This window comes from Scyliorhinus torazame, chromosome 16, assembly GCF_047496885.1.
Source record: "Scyliorhinus torazame isolate Kashiwa2021f chromosome 16, sScyTor2.1, whole genome shotgun sequence".
NCBI lineage: Eukaryota > Metazoa > Chordata > Chondrichthyes > Carcharhiniformes > Scyliorhinidae > Scyliorhinus > Scyliorhinus torazame.
The window spans coordinates 193,733,356-193,748,851 of record NC_092722.1 but is presented as its reverse complement, the minus strand read 5'-3'; the positions used below and the strand labels follow the sequence as shown (position 1 = coordinate 193,748,851).

The 15,496-nt window shown below is 47.5% G+C and overlaps 1 protein-coding gene across 8 annotated transcripts in view; it reads left to right on the top strand.

Moving 5' to 3' along the window:
* Positions 1-15,496, top strand: part of poll (polymerase (DNA directed), lambda) — a 56,942-nt gene that overhangs the window by 5,670 nt on the left and 35,776 nt on the right. For 5 of the 8 annotated variants that reach the window (XM_072479720.1, XM_072479717.1, XM_072479714.1 and 2 more), the window contains 6 exons: positions 918-1,076; positions 2,103-2,602; positions 3,855-4,169; positions 8,949-9,122; positions 11,419-11,547; positions 15,289-15,457. In XM_072479720.1, the coding sequence (XP_072335821.1) occupies positions 962-1,076; positions 2,103-2,602; positions 3,855-4,169; positions 8,949-9,122; positions 11,419-11,547; positions 15,289-15,457 (1,402 nt within the window). In that variant the 5' untranslated portion in view covers positions 918-961. The remainder of the gene's footprint in view (positions 1-917; positions 1,077-2,102; positions 2,603-3,854; positions 4,170-8,948; positions 9,123-11,418; positions 11,548-15,288; positions 15,458-15,496) is intronic. The other 3 variants (XM_072479721.1, XM_072479722.1, XM_072479719.1) reach the window with 2 other exon arrangements.

Sequence of the window (15,496 nt, the reverse complement as noted above, 5' to 3'; positions counted from 1 at the left end):
GTCTATAAACTAATAATGGGTTCCATGTTATTTCGGTGAGTTAGGTAGTGGAGGGCCAATGGTCTGGCTTGTAACTTACCCAGGGGCTGAATGTTGTCACATGGTTCATTTCCCAGGGAATAATGAGACCAAGGGAATAAGTTGCTGGCTCATGAGGAATGCTGATTCGCTCGATACAACCAAATTTTATTTCATAGAATTTTTACAGTGCAGAAGGAGGCCAAATGAAAAAGGGCAGCACGGTAGCACAAGTGGATAGCACTGTGGCTTCACAGCGCCAGGGTCCCAAGTTTGATTCCCCGCTGGGTCACTGTCTGCACGTTTTCCCCGTGTCTGCGTGGGTTTCCTCTGGGTGCTCCGGTTTCCTCTCACAGTCCAAAGACGTGCAGGTTAGGTGGACTGGCCATGATAAATTGCCCTTAGTGACCAAAAACGTTAGGAGGGGTTATTGGGTTATGGGGATAGGGTGGAAGTGAGGGCTTAAGTGGGTCGGTGCAGACTCGATGGGCCGAATGGCCTTCTTCTGCACTGTATGTTCTATGTTCTAAACCGGAGTTCAAGTCATATGACGGGAGGGTATCAAACAAATAAATCATGGTCAGTGTGGTCTCCTGCTCTTGTTTTTATTGTCTTAGGAAGTTGGGTGAGGAAGTTTGCAGATTTCCTTCTACTGGAATTCGTATTGTATTTTTATACTGTTTTAAACCTCCCCTGGCAGGTTACATGGTTTGGGCGAGTAGGAATAGTTTTAATCATGAAGCTATCCTAAACTAATAATCATGGGTTAGGCCTCAGCTAAAATATTTTGTCCAATTCTGGGCACCACATTTTAGATAGAAGTGATGAGAAAATGGAAGTGAGCATGGAGCATTTGAGTATTTATTTTTGTGGATGTAACATCTCAATCGTTGGTACAGGTTGGTTCACAGTTCAGCCACATTGTGAGTCAGTCGGACAGTGTATGGAGCCTCGGGGCATCGTAAAGGCTTTTCGGAAGGTGAAACGAGCGCAGGATGTCCCACCAGAAACTGATGGAGTGTCCCAGAAGAAAGCAAAGCCGGATGAAGTCAATAAAGGTAGAAACAATTGTTACATTCATCCTTGTAGTTAAAAAGTAAAGTTGCCGTAGTCCCAGATGACCATATGCAGCTTTCCCCTCTGAGGGTACTGTTTATTATAATAATCTGCATTAGTGTCACAAGTAGGCTTACATTAACACCGCAATGAAGTTACTGTGAAAGTCCCGTAGTCGCCACACTCCGGCGCCTGTTCGGGTACACAGAGGGAGAATTCAGAATGTCCAATTCACCTAACAGCACGTCTTTCGAGACTTGTTGGGAGAAAACCGGAGCATCCGGAGGAAACCCACGCAGACACTGGGGGAACGTGCCGACTCCGCACAGACAATGACCCAAGCCGGAAATCGAACCCGAGACCCTGGTGCTGTGAAGCAACAGTGCTAACCGCTGTGCTACCGTGCCACCCTTGGATTACAGATAATCTGGTCATTATCACATTGCTTTGGACATTGCTGTGCACCCATTTGCTGCTGTGTTTCCTATATTAGAAGTGAGTACACTTCAAAAGCAATACATTGGCTGCAAAACACTTTGGAACTTCCTGAGATCAGGATCGGCACTATCCAAATCCAAGTCTTTCTGTATTTAGCATCTTAATATGTCTTACAGAAATTTGTCAAGGCACAATGCAAACCAAATAGAAAAACACAACAACCATTTTCTGCACCAAAAGGTCCACCTTGAAGAACAATCCTGCTGTTCACAAATTCTTACTCCCCATTCGTCCAGTCTCCTGTCAAGAACAGTGACACCGATAATCGATTTTAGCCTTCCGTTTTGAACAATGCAGAAAGAGTTCTGTGACCAACACAGTCTCCAGAGCCCTGCTACAAAACACTCCCCAAATCTCCAATTGTCTTTTGAAAGTTGCTGTGGAATCTAACCCCCCAGTCAGCTTTGCCTCCTGCACACAAAACAGCCTCAAGACCAAACGGTTCCAGCTCCCGCAAAGGTCTGGAACACATTCCACCACATGGCATTTGACATTAACTCATCTTTCCTTTCTCCATCTCATTTTGACAGAGGCCGGGTTGAGTGGATTGACAGCGTATATTGTCCAAGCAGGGATCGGTAAGGCTCGGACTGAAATCTTTCAGAAGCAGATTGTACAGAATGGTGGGGATGTCAGCCTTGCTTTCTGCTCCGCCATTACCCACGTGATCATCGATGATGGGATGGATTGTGAGCGTGCCTTTCGCCTCCTGAAGCTGAAGGTGCTGCCTCCCAATGTCCAGCTCGTGCGATCTACCTGGCTCAGTTTGTGCATTGCGGAGAAGAGAGTTCTAAGCACTGCGGGTTACAGCGTCTTCATCTCAGACAGATACCTGCAGCCTGAACTGCGGGTCAAGACCCAAGGGTCAGGGGGTGAGGGTCAACAAGAGGACACAGAGATCAGCTGTCAATCAGGGACCATGTCAAAGGCCAAGTTGAATTGTACAGAGGCAGAAAAAACTATTGTTGAGCAGCTAAGAGAGACCACACCTGAGGAAAACAGTGAAACTGGACAAGCCTCTGCAGCACAGGTACAATAACTCTCACTCGCCCCACCCCCTTTTCAAACCCCGTTGGCTATACCATTCTCCTTCATTTCTGCAACCCTTAAATTCTGCCCTTTTGTGCATCCTTATTTTAATCTCTCTACCATTGGTGGCCGTGCCTTCAGCTGCCTGAGCATCAAGCTTTGGAATTCCCTCCCAAAATCTCTCCACCTCTCGATCTCTTCCCCTTCCTTTTAAGGTGCTCCTTAAACCTCTTTCTCTGACCAAAATTTTGGCCATTTCTTTCTTATATCGTTTTTGCCGTTCGGTGTTAAATTGTGCCTGACGACTATAGTGTGAGACACTTCAAGATGTTTTACGACATTAAAGGTGCTAGATAAATGAGAGGCAGTATTGGGCCAGCACTGCACTGTCTGAGGGGCAGTCATGAGATAATGCTGCAATTTCAGGTCAGTACTGAGAGAATGCTTTACTGTCAGTGCGGATGGCCAGGACCCAGGGAGCCCCATACTGTCAGAGAGCTGGTACTGAGAGAGTTTCATCTTTGAGCTGAGACAATAACCTGAGGCCTCATGTACCCTGTCAGGTGGATATAAATGTTCTCATGGCCACTGTTTGGAAGAAGAGCAGCTGAATAATTTTTATCCCAATGAACATCACTAAAACAGAGTGTCTGATCAATATGGTTTTGCTGTTGTGGGATTTGGTGCAGGTACAAATTGGCTTCCATATTTCCTACATTACAACAGTTGCTACACTTTAAAAGTACCAATTTGCTATGAAGCATTTTGGAGTGTCCTGAGGTTGTGAAAGGTGCTATAGAAATGCAAATCTTTCTTCTACATTTACAAACTGAACCAAGCATAGTGGTTAGCGCAGTTGTTTCACAGCTCCAGGGTCCCAGGTTTGATTCCCAACATGTGTCACTGTCTGTGCAGAGTCTGCACGTTCTCCACGTGTGTGCGTGGGTTTCCTCCGGGTGCTCCAGTTTCCTCCCACAGTCCAAAAGTGTGCAGGTTACGTGGATTGGCCATGCTAAATTGCCCTTAGTGTCCAAAAGGTTAGATGGGGTTACTGGGTTACGGGGATAGGGTGGAGGTGTGGGCTTAGATAGGGTGATCTTTCTATGGGCCTGTGCAGACTAGATGGGCTGAATGGCCTCCCTCCGCACTGTAAATTCTATGTTCTAAGTGTCGGGAGATGGCTAGCTCAAAATGTGATGTTTTGTAGGAATATTCACTCCTTTGACTGAATGCTCTCTGTAATGTCTCCCTAGTTATCGGAAGATGACGGTGAAGGTGGAAGTGACGTTGAGGATGACGGAATCTCTGAGCATGACCTGCAAGCACTGATCTCTGGGAACAGCCATTCTCCCAGTGTGTCTAATCCGAGTGAATCAGCTGTCAGTGGCAAGTGGGTGTGTGCTCGCTCATCCGAAAGTAAGATGCAAAACCACAACAAACCCATCACAGACATCCTGGAGGTGCTGTCGGCTGCTTATACATATCAAGGTGACAAGTGGAGAGCGCTGGGATACGCCAAGGCCATTAACGCCCTGAAAAGTTACCAGAAGCCAGTGGCTTCCTTTCAGGTAAAATCTCTGCCCATTCTTTCTCTTCCCTCCCCAAGTGGAGGAATGTCTGTTTGGAATACACACAGGGTAGATTTATCCTGATCTTCCCACCGGGAAACCGATGTTACCGTCCATTGATCTCATGTTAAATTGATCTCAATTGTTCCAATTTTGCTTTTTGCCTGATTCCCTCTTTAAGAGGTGCTAGTGTCACTGCCTCACCCACTCCCAGCGGCATTTCAAGCTGCAATAGCATTGTAAAGACATTTGTCCTAGCCTTTCCCATTACTCTTAATGACAAATGTAAATTGATGACTCCTTTCCTTTCGTCACTGAATTTCCAGTTCGAGGACATGCTCACTCTATCAAAAACCCTTCAGAATTTAATCTATTAAATGCGCTTTTTACTAGTAATCTTAAATTGAGTTGGGAAGTATGCATTGATTAAACAGCTCACTGGAGGAGGAGGCTCCTCAATGATGGAGGAGCCCAGCACATATGTGTAAAGGACATTTACAACAATCTTCAGCCAAAAGTGCCGAGTGGATGATCTATCTCCGTCTCCTCCTGGGGTTCCCAGCATCACAGATGTCGGTCTTCAGCCAATATGATTCACTCCACGTGATATCAAGAAACGACTGAAGGCACTAGATACTGCAAAGGCTATGGGCCCCTACAATATTCTGGCAATACTACTGAAGACCTGTGCTCCAGAACTTGCCGCACCCCTAGCCAAGCTATTCTAGCACAGCTACAGCACTGGCATCTACCCGGCAATGTGGAAAATTGCCCAAGTGTGTCCTGTACCCAAGAAACAGGACAAATCCAATCCAGTCAATTACTGCCCTATCAGCTTACTCTCCATCATGATGGAGGGAATCATCAACAGTGCTATCAAGCAGCACTTACTCAGCAATAACCTGCTCACGGAAGCTCAGTTTGGGTTCCGCCAGGGTCACTCAGCTCCTGACCTCATTACAGCCTTGGTTTAAATATGGACAAAAGAGCTGAATGCCAGAGATGAGGTGAGAGTGAATGTGCAAACTCCACACAGGGCCGGGATCAAACCTGGGACCTTGGCGCCCTGATGCAGGAATGCTAACCACTGCCACCGTGCTGCCTTGACATCAAGGCGGCATGTGACCGAGTGTGCCATCAGTGCGCCATAGCAAAACTTGAGTCAATGGGAATCAGGGAAAAACTGTCTGCTGGTTAGAGTTATACTTGGCACAAAGGGAGATGGTTGTGGTTGGAGGTCAATCATCTCAGCTTCTGGACATCACTGCAGATTTCCTCAGGGTAGTGTCTTAGGCCCAGCCATCTTCAGCTGCTTCATCAATGACCTTCCTTCCATCATAAGGCCAGACGTGGAGATGTACGCAGATGACTGCACAATGTTCAGCACCATTCGCAACTCCTCATAATGAAGCAGTCCATGTCCAAATGCAGCAAGACCTGGACAATATCCAGGCTTGGGCTGACAAGCGGCATTTTACATTCGTGCCACACAAGTACCAGGCAATGACCATCTCCTACAAGAGAGAATTAAACCATCACCCCCTTGACAGTCAATGGCATTACCATCGCTGAATCCCCACAATTGTTTTTTTAAATTCATAGTACCCAATTCATTTTTTCCAATTAAGGGGCAATTTAGCGTGGCCAATCCACCTAACCTGCGCATCTTTGGACTGTGGGGCCGAAACACACGCAAACACGGGGAGAATGTGCAAACTCCACACGGACAGAGACCCAGAGCCGGGATCGAACCTGGGACCTCGGTGCCGTGAGGCAGGAATGCTAACCACTGTGCCACCGTGCTGCCCCTGAATCCCCACAATTAACATCCTGGGGGGGGTCAGAAACTGAACTGGACTAGCCATATTAATACTGTGGTTACCAGTGCAGGTGAAAGGCTAGGAATCCTGCGGAGAGTAACTCACCTCCTCACCCCCCAAAGCCTGTCCATCATCTACAAGGCACAAGTCAGGAGTCTAATGGAATACCCTCCACTTGCCTAGGTGAATACAGCTCCAACAACACCATCCAGGACAAACCAGCCCGCTTGATTGCTCTCCTTTCCACAAACATTCAATCCCTCCACCACCAACGAACAGTAGCAGCCGTGTGTACCATCTTCAAGATACGCTGTAGGAACTCGCCAACGTTCCTTAGGCAGCGCCTTCCAAACTCACGGCCACTACCATCTCAAAGGACAAGAGCAGCAGATACCTGGGAACACCAACACCTGGAGGTTCTCCTCCAAGTCACTCACCATCCTGACTTGGAAATATCTCGCTGTTCCTTCACTGTCGCTGGGGCAACATCCTGGAACTCCCTCCCTAACAGCACTGTGGATGAACCAAATCTCCGCGATTGCAGCGGTTCAAGAAGGCAGCTCACCACCATCTTCTGAAGGGCAACTAGGGATGGGCAATAAATGCTGGCCTAGCCAGTGATACCCACATCCCATAAATGAATTAAAGAAAAGAACTGCCTCTAATGCAACTGTATCCCTCCTCACATAAGGGGACCAAAACTGTACACAATATTCCAGCTGCCGTCTCACCAATATCTGTCCAATTGGAGAAACACTTTCCTACTTTTATACTCTATTCCTTTAGTTATTGATGTCAAAATTCCATTTGTCTTCCATATTGCCTGCTGTACCTGCATACTAATTTCCTGCAATTCACGCATGAGGACACCCAGATCCCTCTGCACTGAAGCACTCTGGAGATTCTCTCCATTTATATGTTTTTAATAAATTTAGAGTACCCAATGACCAATCCACCTACCCTGCACATCTTTGGGTTGTGGGGGTAAAACTCACGCAAACACGGGGAGAATGTGCAAACTCCACATGGACAGTGACCCAGAGCCGGGATCGAACCTGGGTCCTTGGCGCTGTGAGGCAGCAGTGCTAACCACTGCACCGCCGTGCTGCCCCGAGATTCTCTCCATTTAGATAATAAGTTACCTTTCCATTTTTTCTGACCAAAATGGATAACCTCACACTTGTCACGTTAAACTCTATTTGCCACATTTTGGCCAACTCACCTAACACATCTATATCCATTTGTAAATTTCTTATTTCCTCATTGCAACTTATTATTCCACCTATTTTAGTGTCATCTTCAAAATTAACTCATCGTAACTTCTATCCCTGAATCCAAGTCATTAATATAGATTGTAAATAGCTGGGGCCCGAGAGCCAAACCCTGTGGCACCCCACTAGTTACATCTGCCAACCAGAAAAAGACACATTTATCCACTCTCTGCTTTCTGTCAGTTATCCAGTGATTCTATCCAAGCTAATAAATTACCCCTAACCCATGTGATCTTACCTTGTGTACTAACCTTTTGTGCGGCACCTTATCAAATGCCTTCTGGAAGTCCAGACTACATTTACAGGATCCAAATTATCCACTAGGCTTGTTACATCTTCAAAGAACTGAAACCAATTCATCAAACACAATTTGCCCTTCATAAAACCATGTTGACTCTGATGGATTGCGTTTTGACTTTCCAAACACATCTCCTGACTCCACCATCTACAAGGCACAAGTCAGGAATGTGATGGAATACTCCCCACTTGCCTGGATGAGTGCAGCAACAACAAAACTCAAGCAGCTCAACATTGTCCGGGACAAAGCAGTCAGCTTGATTGTCACTCCCTCCATCATTGATGAATAGTGGCAGCCGTGTGTACCATCTACAAGATGCACTGCAGATACTCATCAAGACTCCTTCGACAGCACCTTCCAAACTTAGAAGGACAAGGGCAGCAGACTCATGTGAACAGCACCATCTGTAAGTTCCCCTCCAAGCCATACACCATCCTGACCTAGAAATATTTCGCATTTCCGCCATTGTCACTGAGTTAAAATCCTTAACAACACTGTGGGGGTACCTACACCACAGGAATTTAGCAGCTGAAGGCGGCGCTCACCACCACCTTCTCGAGGGACATTAGGGATAGATAATAAAGCTGGCCTCATCAACAATGCCCACACTCCCTGAACAATATTAAAAACAACCCCAGTCTCTCCACATAACAAGTCCCTCGTCCCTGGTATAATTCTAGTAAATCTCCTCAAACCCTCCACAAGGTTGCCAACTTTCTTCAAGAATGGCACCCAGAATTGGCCACAATTTAGCTGGGGCCCAAGTGTTGTAAAAAGATTCAGCATAATTTCTTGATTTTGGAGTGGGTTCTTTCAGTGGGTAGCAGATGAGTTTGAGGGGTGTGGGCGGAGGCCAGGGAATCACGCGCACATGTTTTGGGGTTGCTAAAAATTGGGAAGATTCTGGGCGGGAGTGTTTGCGGTCTTAGCCAGGATAGTGGAGGAGGCGGTGGACCCGGACCCTTTGGTGGCGATATTTGGGGTTTCAGAGAAGCCGGAGCTCATGGAGAGGAGAAAGGCTGATGTTGTGGCCTTCGCCTCTCTGATTGCACGGCGACAAATTTTGCTGGAGTGGCGGTCGGCATCGCCACCAGGGACAGCAGCATGGTTGCGTGACCTGTGCGACTTCCTGCGGTTAAAGAAGATAAAGTATGAGTTAAGGAACTCAGCGGGGGGAGTTTGAGAAAAGGTGGGGGATGTTTGTGACCGTGTTTGAGGAGCTATGTGTCGGTGGTGGGTGGGTGATTGGGGGGGGGGAGGAGAAACATCTGTACAGACTGTATAGTTGATTGCTGGGAAGTATGTTTCCGTTCACTTTTATCACAATCTTAAAGACTTGGCTTGATTTGTGTGCAAACTTACTTTTGAGCTGCTTCTCTGCCATTCTCAGGAAGCCTGCAAGATCCCTGGCATCGGCAAAAGCATGGCTGAGAAAATCAGAGAGATACTACAGAGTGGGCACCTGCGCAAGCTTGACTACATCAATGAGAGTGTGCCAGTGCTGGAGACCTTCTCGAATATCTGGGGAGCTGGTGTGAAGACAGCCCAGATGTGGTACCAACAGGTGGGATGCTGGTTTTGCAGTGTTTTATATTCTTTGAGTTTACTGTTGTCTTCATGGTCTCCTGCACCTCCAGAAAGCCAGCTCCAGGTTGCTGCATGCTACACCAAAGCCTGGCATTTCTGTTCTACCTGGTCAGAACATCGCACAGTGAGTGCTTCATATAGTATAGATTACTGTGAAGTGATGCAATGTAAATGTATAGGGAATTCCTATTGTGAGGGGGAATGTTGGCCGGGATTCCTGGGGATTTCCTGTTTCAGTGGCAATTTAATGCACTTATACTAGCCTTTGTCTTTGTTGGAGAGCAGTGCTGGTCTGTCACTGTGCAGCATGAAGTGCTTGGATGTGGTGATTCCCACATGCTCCGTGGATGTGGTGATTCCCACTTGCACCGTTCCCAATGTAGGGAGATATTGAAATACAGGGAAATCCGGCAGAGCATCACCCACATAGCAGGAAATAAAGTTGTCCTATTTCCTGTTTCGCCACACCAAGCTGAATGTGACTTTTCTCCATTGTCCCTCCCTCACCTTTTCCCAAAGTTACTGGTTCTCCCTGGGGAGCTGCTTAGGAAATCGGAAGCACAAGGGACTTGGGAGTCCTTGTTCAAGATTCTCTTAAGGTTAACGTGCAGGTTCAGTCGGCAGTTAGGAAGGCAAAGGCAATGTTAGCCTTCATGTCGAGAGGGCTAGAACACAAGACAAGTGATGTACTTCTGAGGCTGTATTAAGACTCTGGTCAGACCCCATTTGGAGAATTGTGAGCAGTTCTGGGCCCCATATCTAAGGAAGGATGTGCTGGCCTTGGAAAGGGTCCAGAGGAGGTTCACAAGTATGGGCCGGGATTCTCCCCTCCCCGGCGGGATGGAGTGGTGTGAACCACTCCGGCGTCGGGCCGCCCCAAAGGTGCGGATTTCCCCGCACCTTTAGGGGCCAAGCCCTCACCTTGAGGGGCTAGGCCCGCGCCGGAGTGGTTGGCGCGCTGCCAGCCGGCGGGAAAGGCCTTTGGCGCCACGCCAGTCGGGGCCGAAGGGACTCTGTCGGTTGGCGGAAGTCCGCACATGCGCGGGAGGGTCAGCGGCTGCTGACGTCATGCATGCGCAGGAGGGTCGGTCACTTCTGCATCGGCCATCGCGGAGGCTATGGCCGAGGCGGAAAGAAAAGAGTGCCCCCACGGCACAGGCCCGCCCGCAGATCGGTGGGCCAGATCGCCCTGCGTCCCCCCAGGACCCCGGAGCCCGTCCGCGCCGCTAATCCCGCCGGTAAGATAGGTGGTTTGATTCACACCGGTGGGACTGGCATGACAGCAGCAAATCCCGCCCCTGATCCCTGGAATGAAGAGCTTGTCATATGAGGAACGGTTGAGGACTCTGGGTCTGTACTCGTTGGAGTTTAGAAGGATGAGGGGGGAATCTTATTGAAATTTACAGGATACTGCGAGGCCTGGATAGAGTGGACGTGGAGAGGATGCTTCCACTTGTAGGAAAAACTAGAAGCAGAAGACACAATCTCAGACTTAAGTGACGATCCTTTAAAACAGAGATGAGGAGGAATTTCTTCAGCCAGAGGGTGGTGAATCTGTGAACTCTTTGCCGCAGAAGGCTGTGGAGGCCAAATTACTGAGTGTCTTTAAGACAGAGATAGATAGGTTCTTGTTTAATAAGGGGATCTGGGGTTATGGGTGAGAAGGCAGGAGAATGGGAATGAGAAAAATATCAGCCATGATTGAATGGCGGAGCAGACTCGATGGGCTGAGTTGCCGAATTCTGCTCCTATGTCTTATGGTCTTCAGCTGCACAGGAGGCACTGGCTCACAGTCCCTCGTCAATCCTTGTCCTCATCCACAAGCAACCATTTCATCCTGCGCAGGAGCAGGAACACTGGTTGATTTCTTTTTTTACCCTCAAAAGAATTTCCTCTCTCTAACCTCAGGATGTTCACACCAGCAACAGTGAGTCTCCATTGCCTTTGCTAACATTTACATAACAACTGTGACTACAATTGAGAAGTACTTCATTGGCTGTGAAGAACTTTGGCACTTCCTGAGGTCATGAAAAGTGCTACAGAAATGCTTTAAAACATGCAAACAGATAGAGAACCATGAGCTATCAGTTTACCTATCCACAGCATTCCCTTCTGAAGTTCTGATAATCTCATTTGTTGATGAGTCCTGTCTAATTCCACCTCTTTGGATGGTAATCTGTTCAACATACTCTCCTTCTGGTAAAAAGAAAGAAGTCCTATAATTGTCCTGCACGTCACATTGCAAAGCTTTCGTACTTTGACATGTTTTACAGGGATTCAGAACTTTGGATGATATTCACACGAAAGCTAGTCTCACTAAGCAGCAGACGATAGGCCTCAAACACTACCACGATTTCCTGGACCGAATGCCCAGGGATGAGGCTGCAGAGATTGAAAAAACTGTGAGTACTTTGTGGTTCTGTTTACAAGGTGTAGGTGCTACTATTTCACAATAGTAATTCAGTCTAATGGGGACGGAGGAGAGAAGGCATCCTCTGGAGAGAGTCATAGAATTTTACAGCGATGAAAGAGACCATTCGGCCCATCTTCCCTGTTCCCACTCTGTGAAAGAACTGTCCACATATTCTGCCGCGCACCTACCGACAAATGCAACCTCTGATTTTCTCCGCTCTCACAGTTGAAAGGTTGCATGTGCTATGTTTGGTAATATTTGGACAAGATTAACTGGGATCTGTGGATGTGGGAACAGGATTTGATGATGTGAAGTGGGATCTAGGCATGCAGGGTGGGATTTGAGGATGTTCTGGGAGGGATTGCGGATTTTTCGGGCTAGTGGATGTTTGAGAGCAATACTGGAATGCAGGAGTGGAATTGGGATGCAAGACCATGATCGGGGATGTGAAAATATAGACGTGGACTTCAGATTCCACCATGGCCAGTTGTGAATCTGGTTTTAATAAATCTGAAATAATAAACATGCAAGATTTTTATAAATCCAAACCAGTTCAGGAATCTTTTCAAGGAAATATATCTTTCACCTCTGCCCATTCCCTTAAAACCCATTGAAATGGCCCCACACCCTTTTCAATGGTACAAACAATGGCTATAAATATACAGAGAAGCTCATCAATAGGCCTGGACCGCACGGCCATGGGAGGTGGTGGAAGCAAATACGATAGAGGCGTCCAAAAGGCATATTGGTGAGTACATGGCTAGGATGGGAATAGAGGGATACGGACCCTGGAAGGTTTTAGTTTAGACAGGCATGATCGGTGGCACAGGCTTGGTGGGCCGAAGAGCCTGTTCCTGTTCTTTGTTGACTCCTCAAAGCAAATTAGATTTGGTCATGAATGGCCTAGCTTGGCAGCACGGTGGCGCAGTGGTTTGCACTGCTGCCTACGGCACTGAGCACCTGGGTTCAATCCCGGCCCTGGGTCACTGTCCGTCTGGAGTTTGCACATTCTTCCCGTGTCTGCATGGATCTCACCCCCACAACCCAAAGATGTGCAGGTTCGGTGGATTGGCCACACTAAATTGCCTCTTAATTGGAAAAAAAAATTGGGTACTCTAAATTTTTTTAAAAATGAATGACCTTGCCAACTTTACCCACACCATCAGTTATAATTAAAAACAAATGCCCCTCGTTGCTGGTAGTATGGCAGGGTGACTTACATTTAGCGATGTAACAGCAGTCCCTCCCTTCAACATAATCTATTGTCTGACACACTGAGTCACGCTAACAATGCAAGAATGTGGGGGGGGGGGGGGGGGGGGGGGGGGAGGTTTCTGTAGAAACATTGATTTCCATGTTTATCATCTGTGTTACCAGTTCATTGTAGCGTCTTTATTGAACTGAATGTATCATGGCTGCCCCCAGACATTCCCTCATGGTTGGGGTCACATGACTACGGACACTCAGTAACGGTTGCATTTCACAACCCAGGCATCCTCCCCCCTTCCATAAGAAACAAAAGACAAATTTGCATGCATTATCACACGTAACTGTGAGTTACCCACTATATCAAAGCTGCATTAATAAGCTGTTCATTATTCTCGTTAAGTCTCTGCAAATATTTTGCACAAATTGTTCCGTTTCTGTTTTTGCGGACCAATTGATCTTTGGAACTGATGGTCATTCTGTACTCTGTGCAGCAGATGAGACCCTATCTTCTTGATTGGTTGCCTGCAGGAACAGCCTGTCTGGTTGTTGTATATACTGTGGTTGTGCCAGTATGTTTGATTATTCACTTCCACCACGTACGGTCGAGCTGACAACTGCTCCACGCATGTCCCAAGTTGCTATGTGGGCTGACACCTGTTAAGAGCAATTAAGGTTTGTACCATGACTGACTCTCCAATGCTCAACTCTGGCAATGATTTGGCAGTATTGTCAAAATGAAATTTGTCTGCCGTTTCACCTTGATTCTTTCCACTCATTCCTATTACTACTGGCTTTGGAGTCTTTTTTTGCTATTGGAAAAGTAGTTTATGCGCAGCGTGATGTTAGTCTTTGGACTGGACTACTTTCCATGCCTTCCATCGATGTGTTTCTCCACTCGAGAATTGCCTTGATTCTTTGGCAATTTTCACTGCACCTCAGCTTTTCCATTTGACTGAGGATAGTGCAGAGATGATGTATAGTGTTGAAATTCCCAATCCTTTGGGAAGCTGCTGAATTCTTTACTCCTGAACTGAGGGCCATTGTCACTCATCACAATGTCTGGAATGCCATAACGACTGAAGTGCGCTTTCAAATAGTTTACAGTGACAGAATAATCTGTTCCTGGTGGAGCGATGAGGTCTACTTCCAGCTTCACCCATGGTCTGTCTGTCAGGGCTGTCGTGCCTCATCAACGGCTCTCTCGTTTGTTTTGCATGGCACTTGGTACGCGCACCACACTGGCAGATATGCCGGGATTCTCCAAAATCCCTAAACTGCCCCACTCTCTACTTCCTTCTCCTCCTCCAGACATTTCTTAAAACCTACCACTCTGACCAAGCATTTGGACATCTGTCCAAATGTCAGTTTCTGGATCGGTATCAAATTTTGTTGCTAGTGCTCCTGGGAAGCCTCTGGGGACCTTTCTGCTCGGTTAGGGTGCTATGTAAGTTCAAACTGTTGTTGAAGTGTAGTCACTGTTGCAGTGGAGGCAAATGTGCCATTTCCTGCCACAAGACACGTGATACAAGAACAGGTCAGAATCCCAGGGTTTAAAGAGAATTTGGTAGGGAACCCAGGCGAACCGGAATCTGCCTGCAAGATTAAAGGCTGGCTGTGATAGAGATGTACACTGTACTCTTGATGGACAGTTCCTGCTGAGCACACCCCCACATGCACAGCTGTCCCCAACAGTTGTCACGGGAACAACGAGCAGCTCAAAACCGTGGCACCCAGCACAGTGTCAAACCCGAGGAATGCGACTCTGTGGGAGAGGGAAGATGTGCAGTCTGCCATTCATTCCCGTTTCATTGTGCCACATAAATAGGGATTGGGCCTCCTATCCTGGATTGTAGGGAGAGAGCACCAACTTTAGCTCTCAAATCAATCAGAGGACCCAACTGTTGTCATTTTGGGGGGAGCAAAGCCCATTGTTCAGTGATAGGATTACTCACAGCAATGACTGCGACCCTATTGAGGCTGTAAGGAGCTGAGAAAGGGATTAACAGGATTATACCGTTTTATCTGTGGGTCAAACGGATTAGCTCAATTTGACGGAAACTGTCAAGATCCTTCCAGCTCTGATGCCTGACAATGCAGTTACAATCAATGGCTTCACTGCAAAACCTGTGCATTAAATGAGTTAAGAAGCTTCTAACAGAAGGAAAGAAGATCATGAGGCAGAGGGGAGAGAGAGAGAATGCCGCAAGGTTGGGGATGGAGAAAGAACTGAGAATGGAAAGGGGAATGAATTGTAATCCAGTGTCGAAGGAGGAGAGAGAGGGATGAGCTGTGATCCAGTGTAGGAGGAGGGGGGAGAGAGATGATCTGGAATCCAGTGTAGGAGGAGGGGAGGGAGGGATGAGCTGGAATCCAGTGTAGGAGGAGGGGAGAGAGGGATGAGCTGGAATCCAGTGTAGGAGGAGGGGAGAGAGGGATGAGCTGGGATTCAGTGTAGGAGGGAGGGAGGATGAGCTGGGATCCAGTGTTGGTCATTATCAGTCATTCTTTCCTGTGTTGCCAGGTGAGTGACATGGCTCACTCGATTAATCCGACCCTGATTGCTTTGGCCTGTGGTTCCTATCGACGTGGGAAACTCACCTGTGGGGATGTGGACGTTCTCATCACACATCCAGATGGAAAATCGCACCTAGGTGTCTTCACTAAGATCCTTGCTGGGCTCAGGGACACAGGTGAGTGTAACCATGGCAGTGGGTGCAGGTACAAGCTTA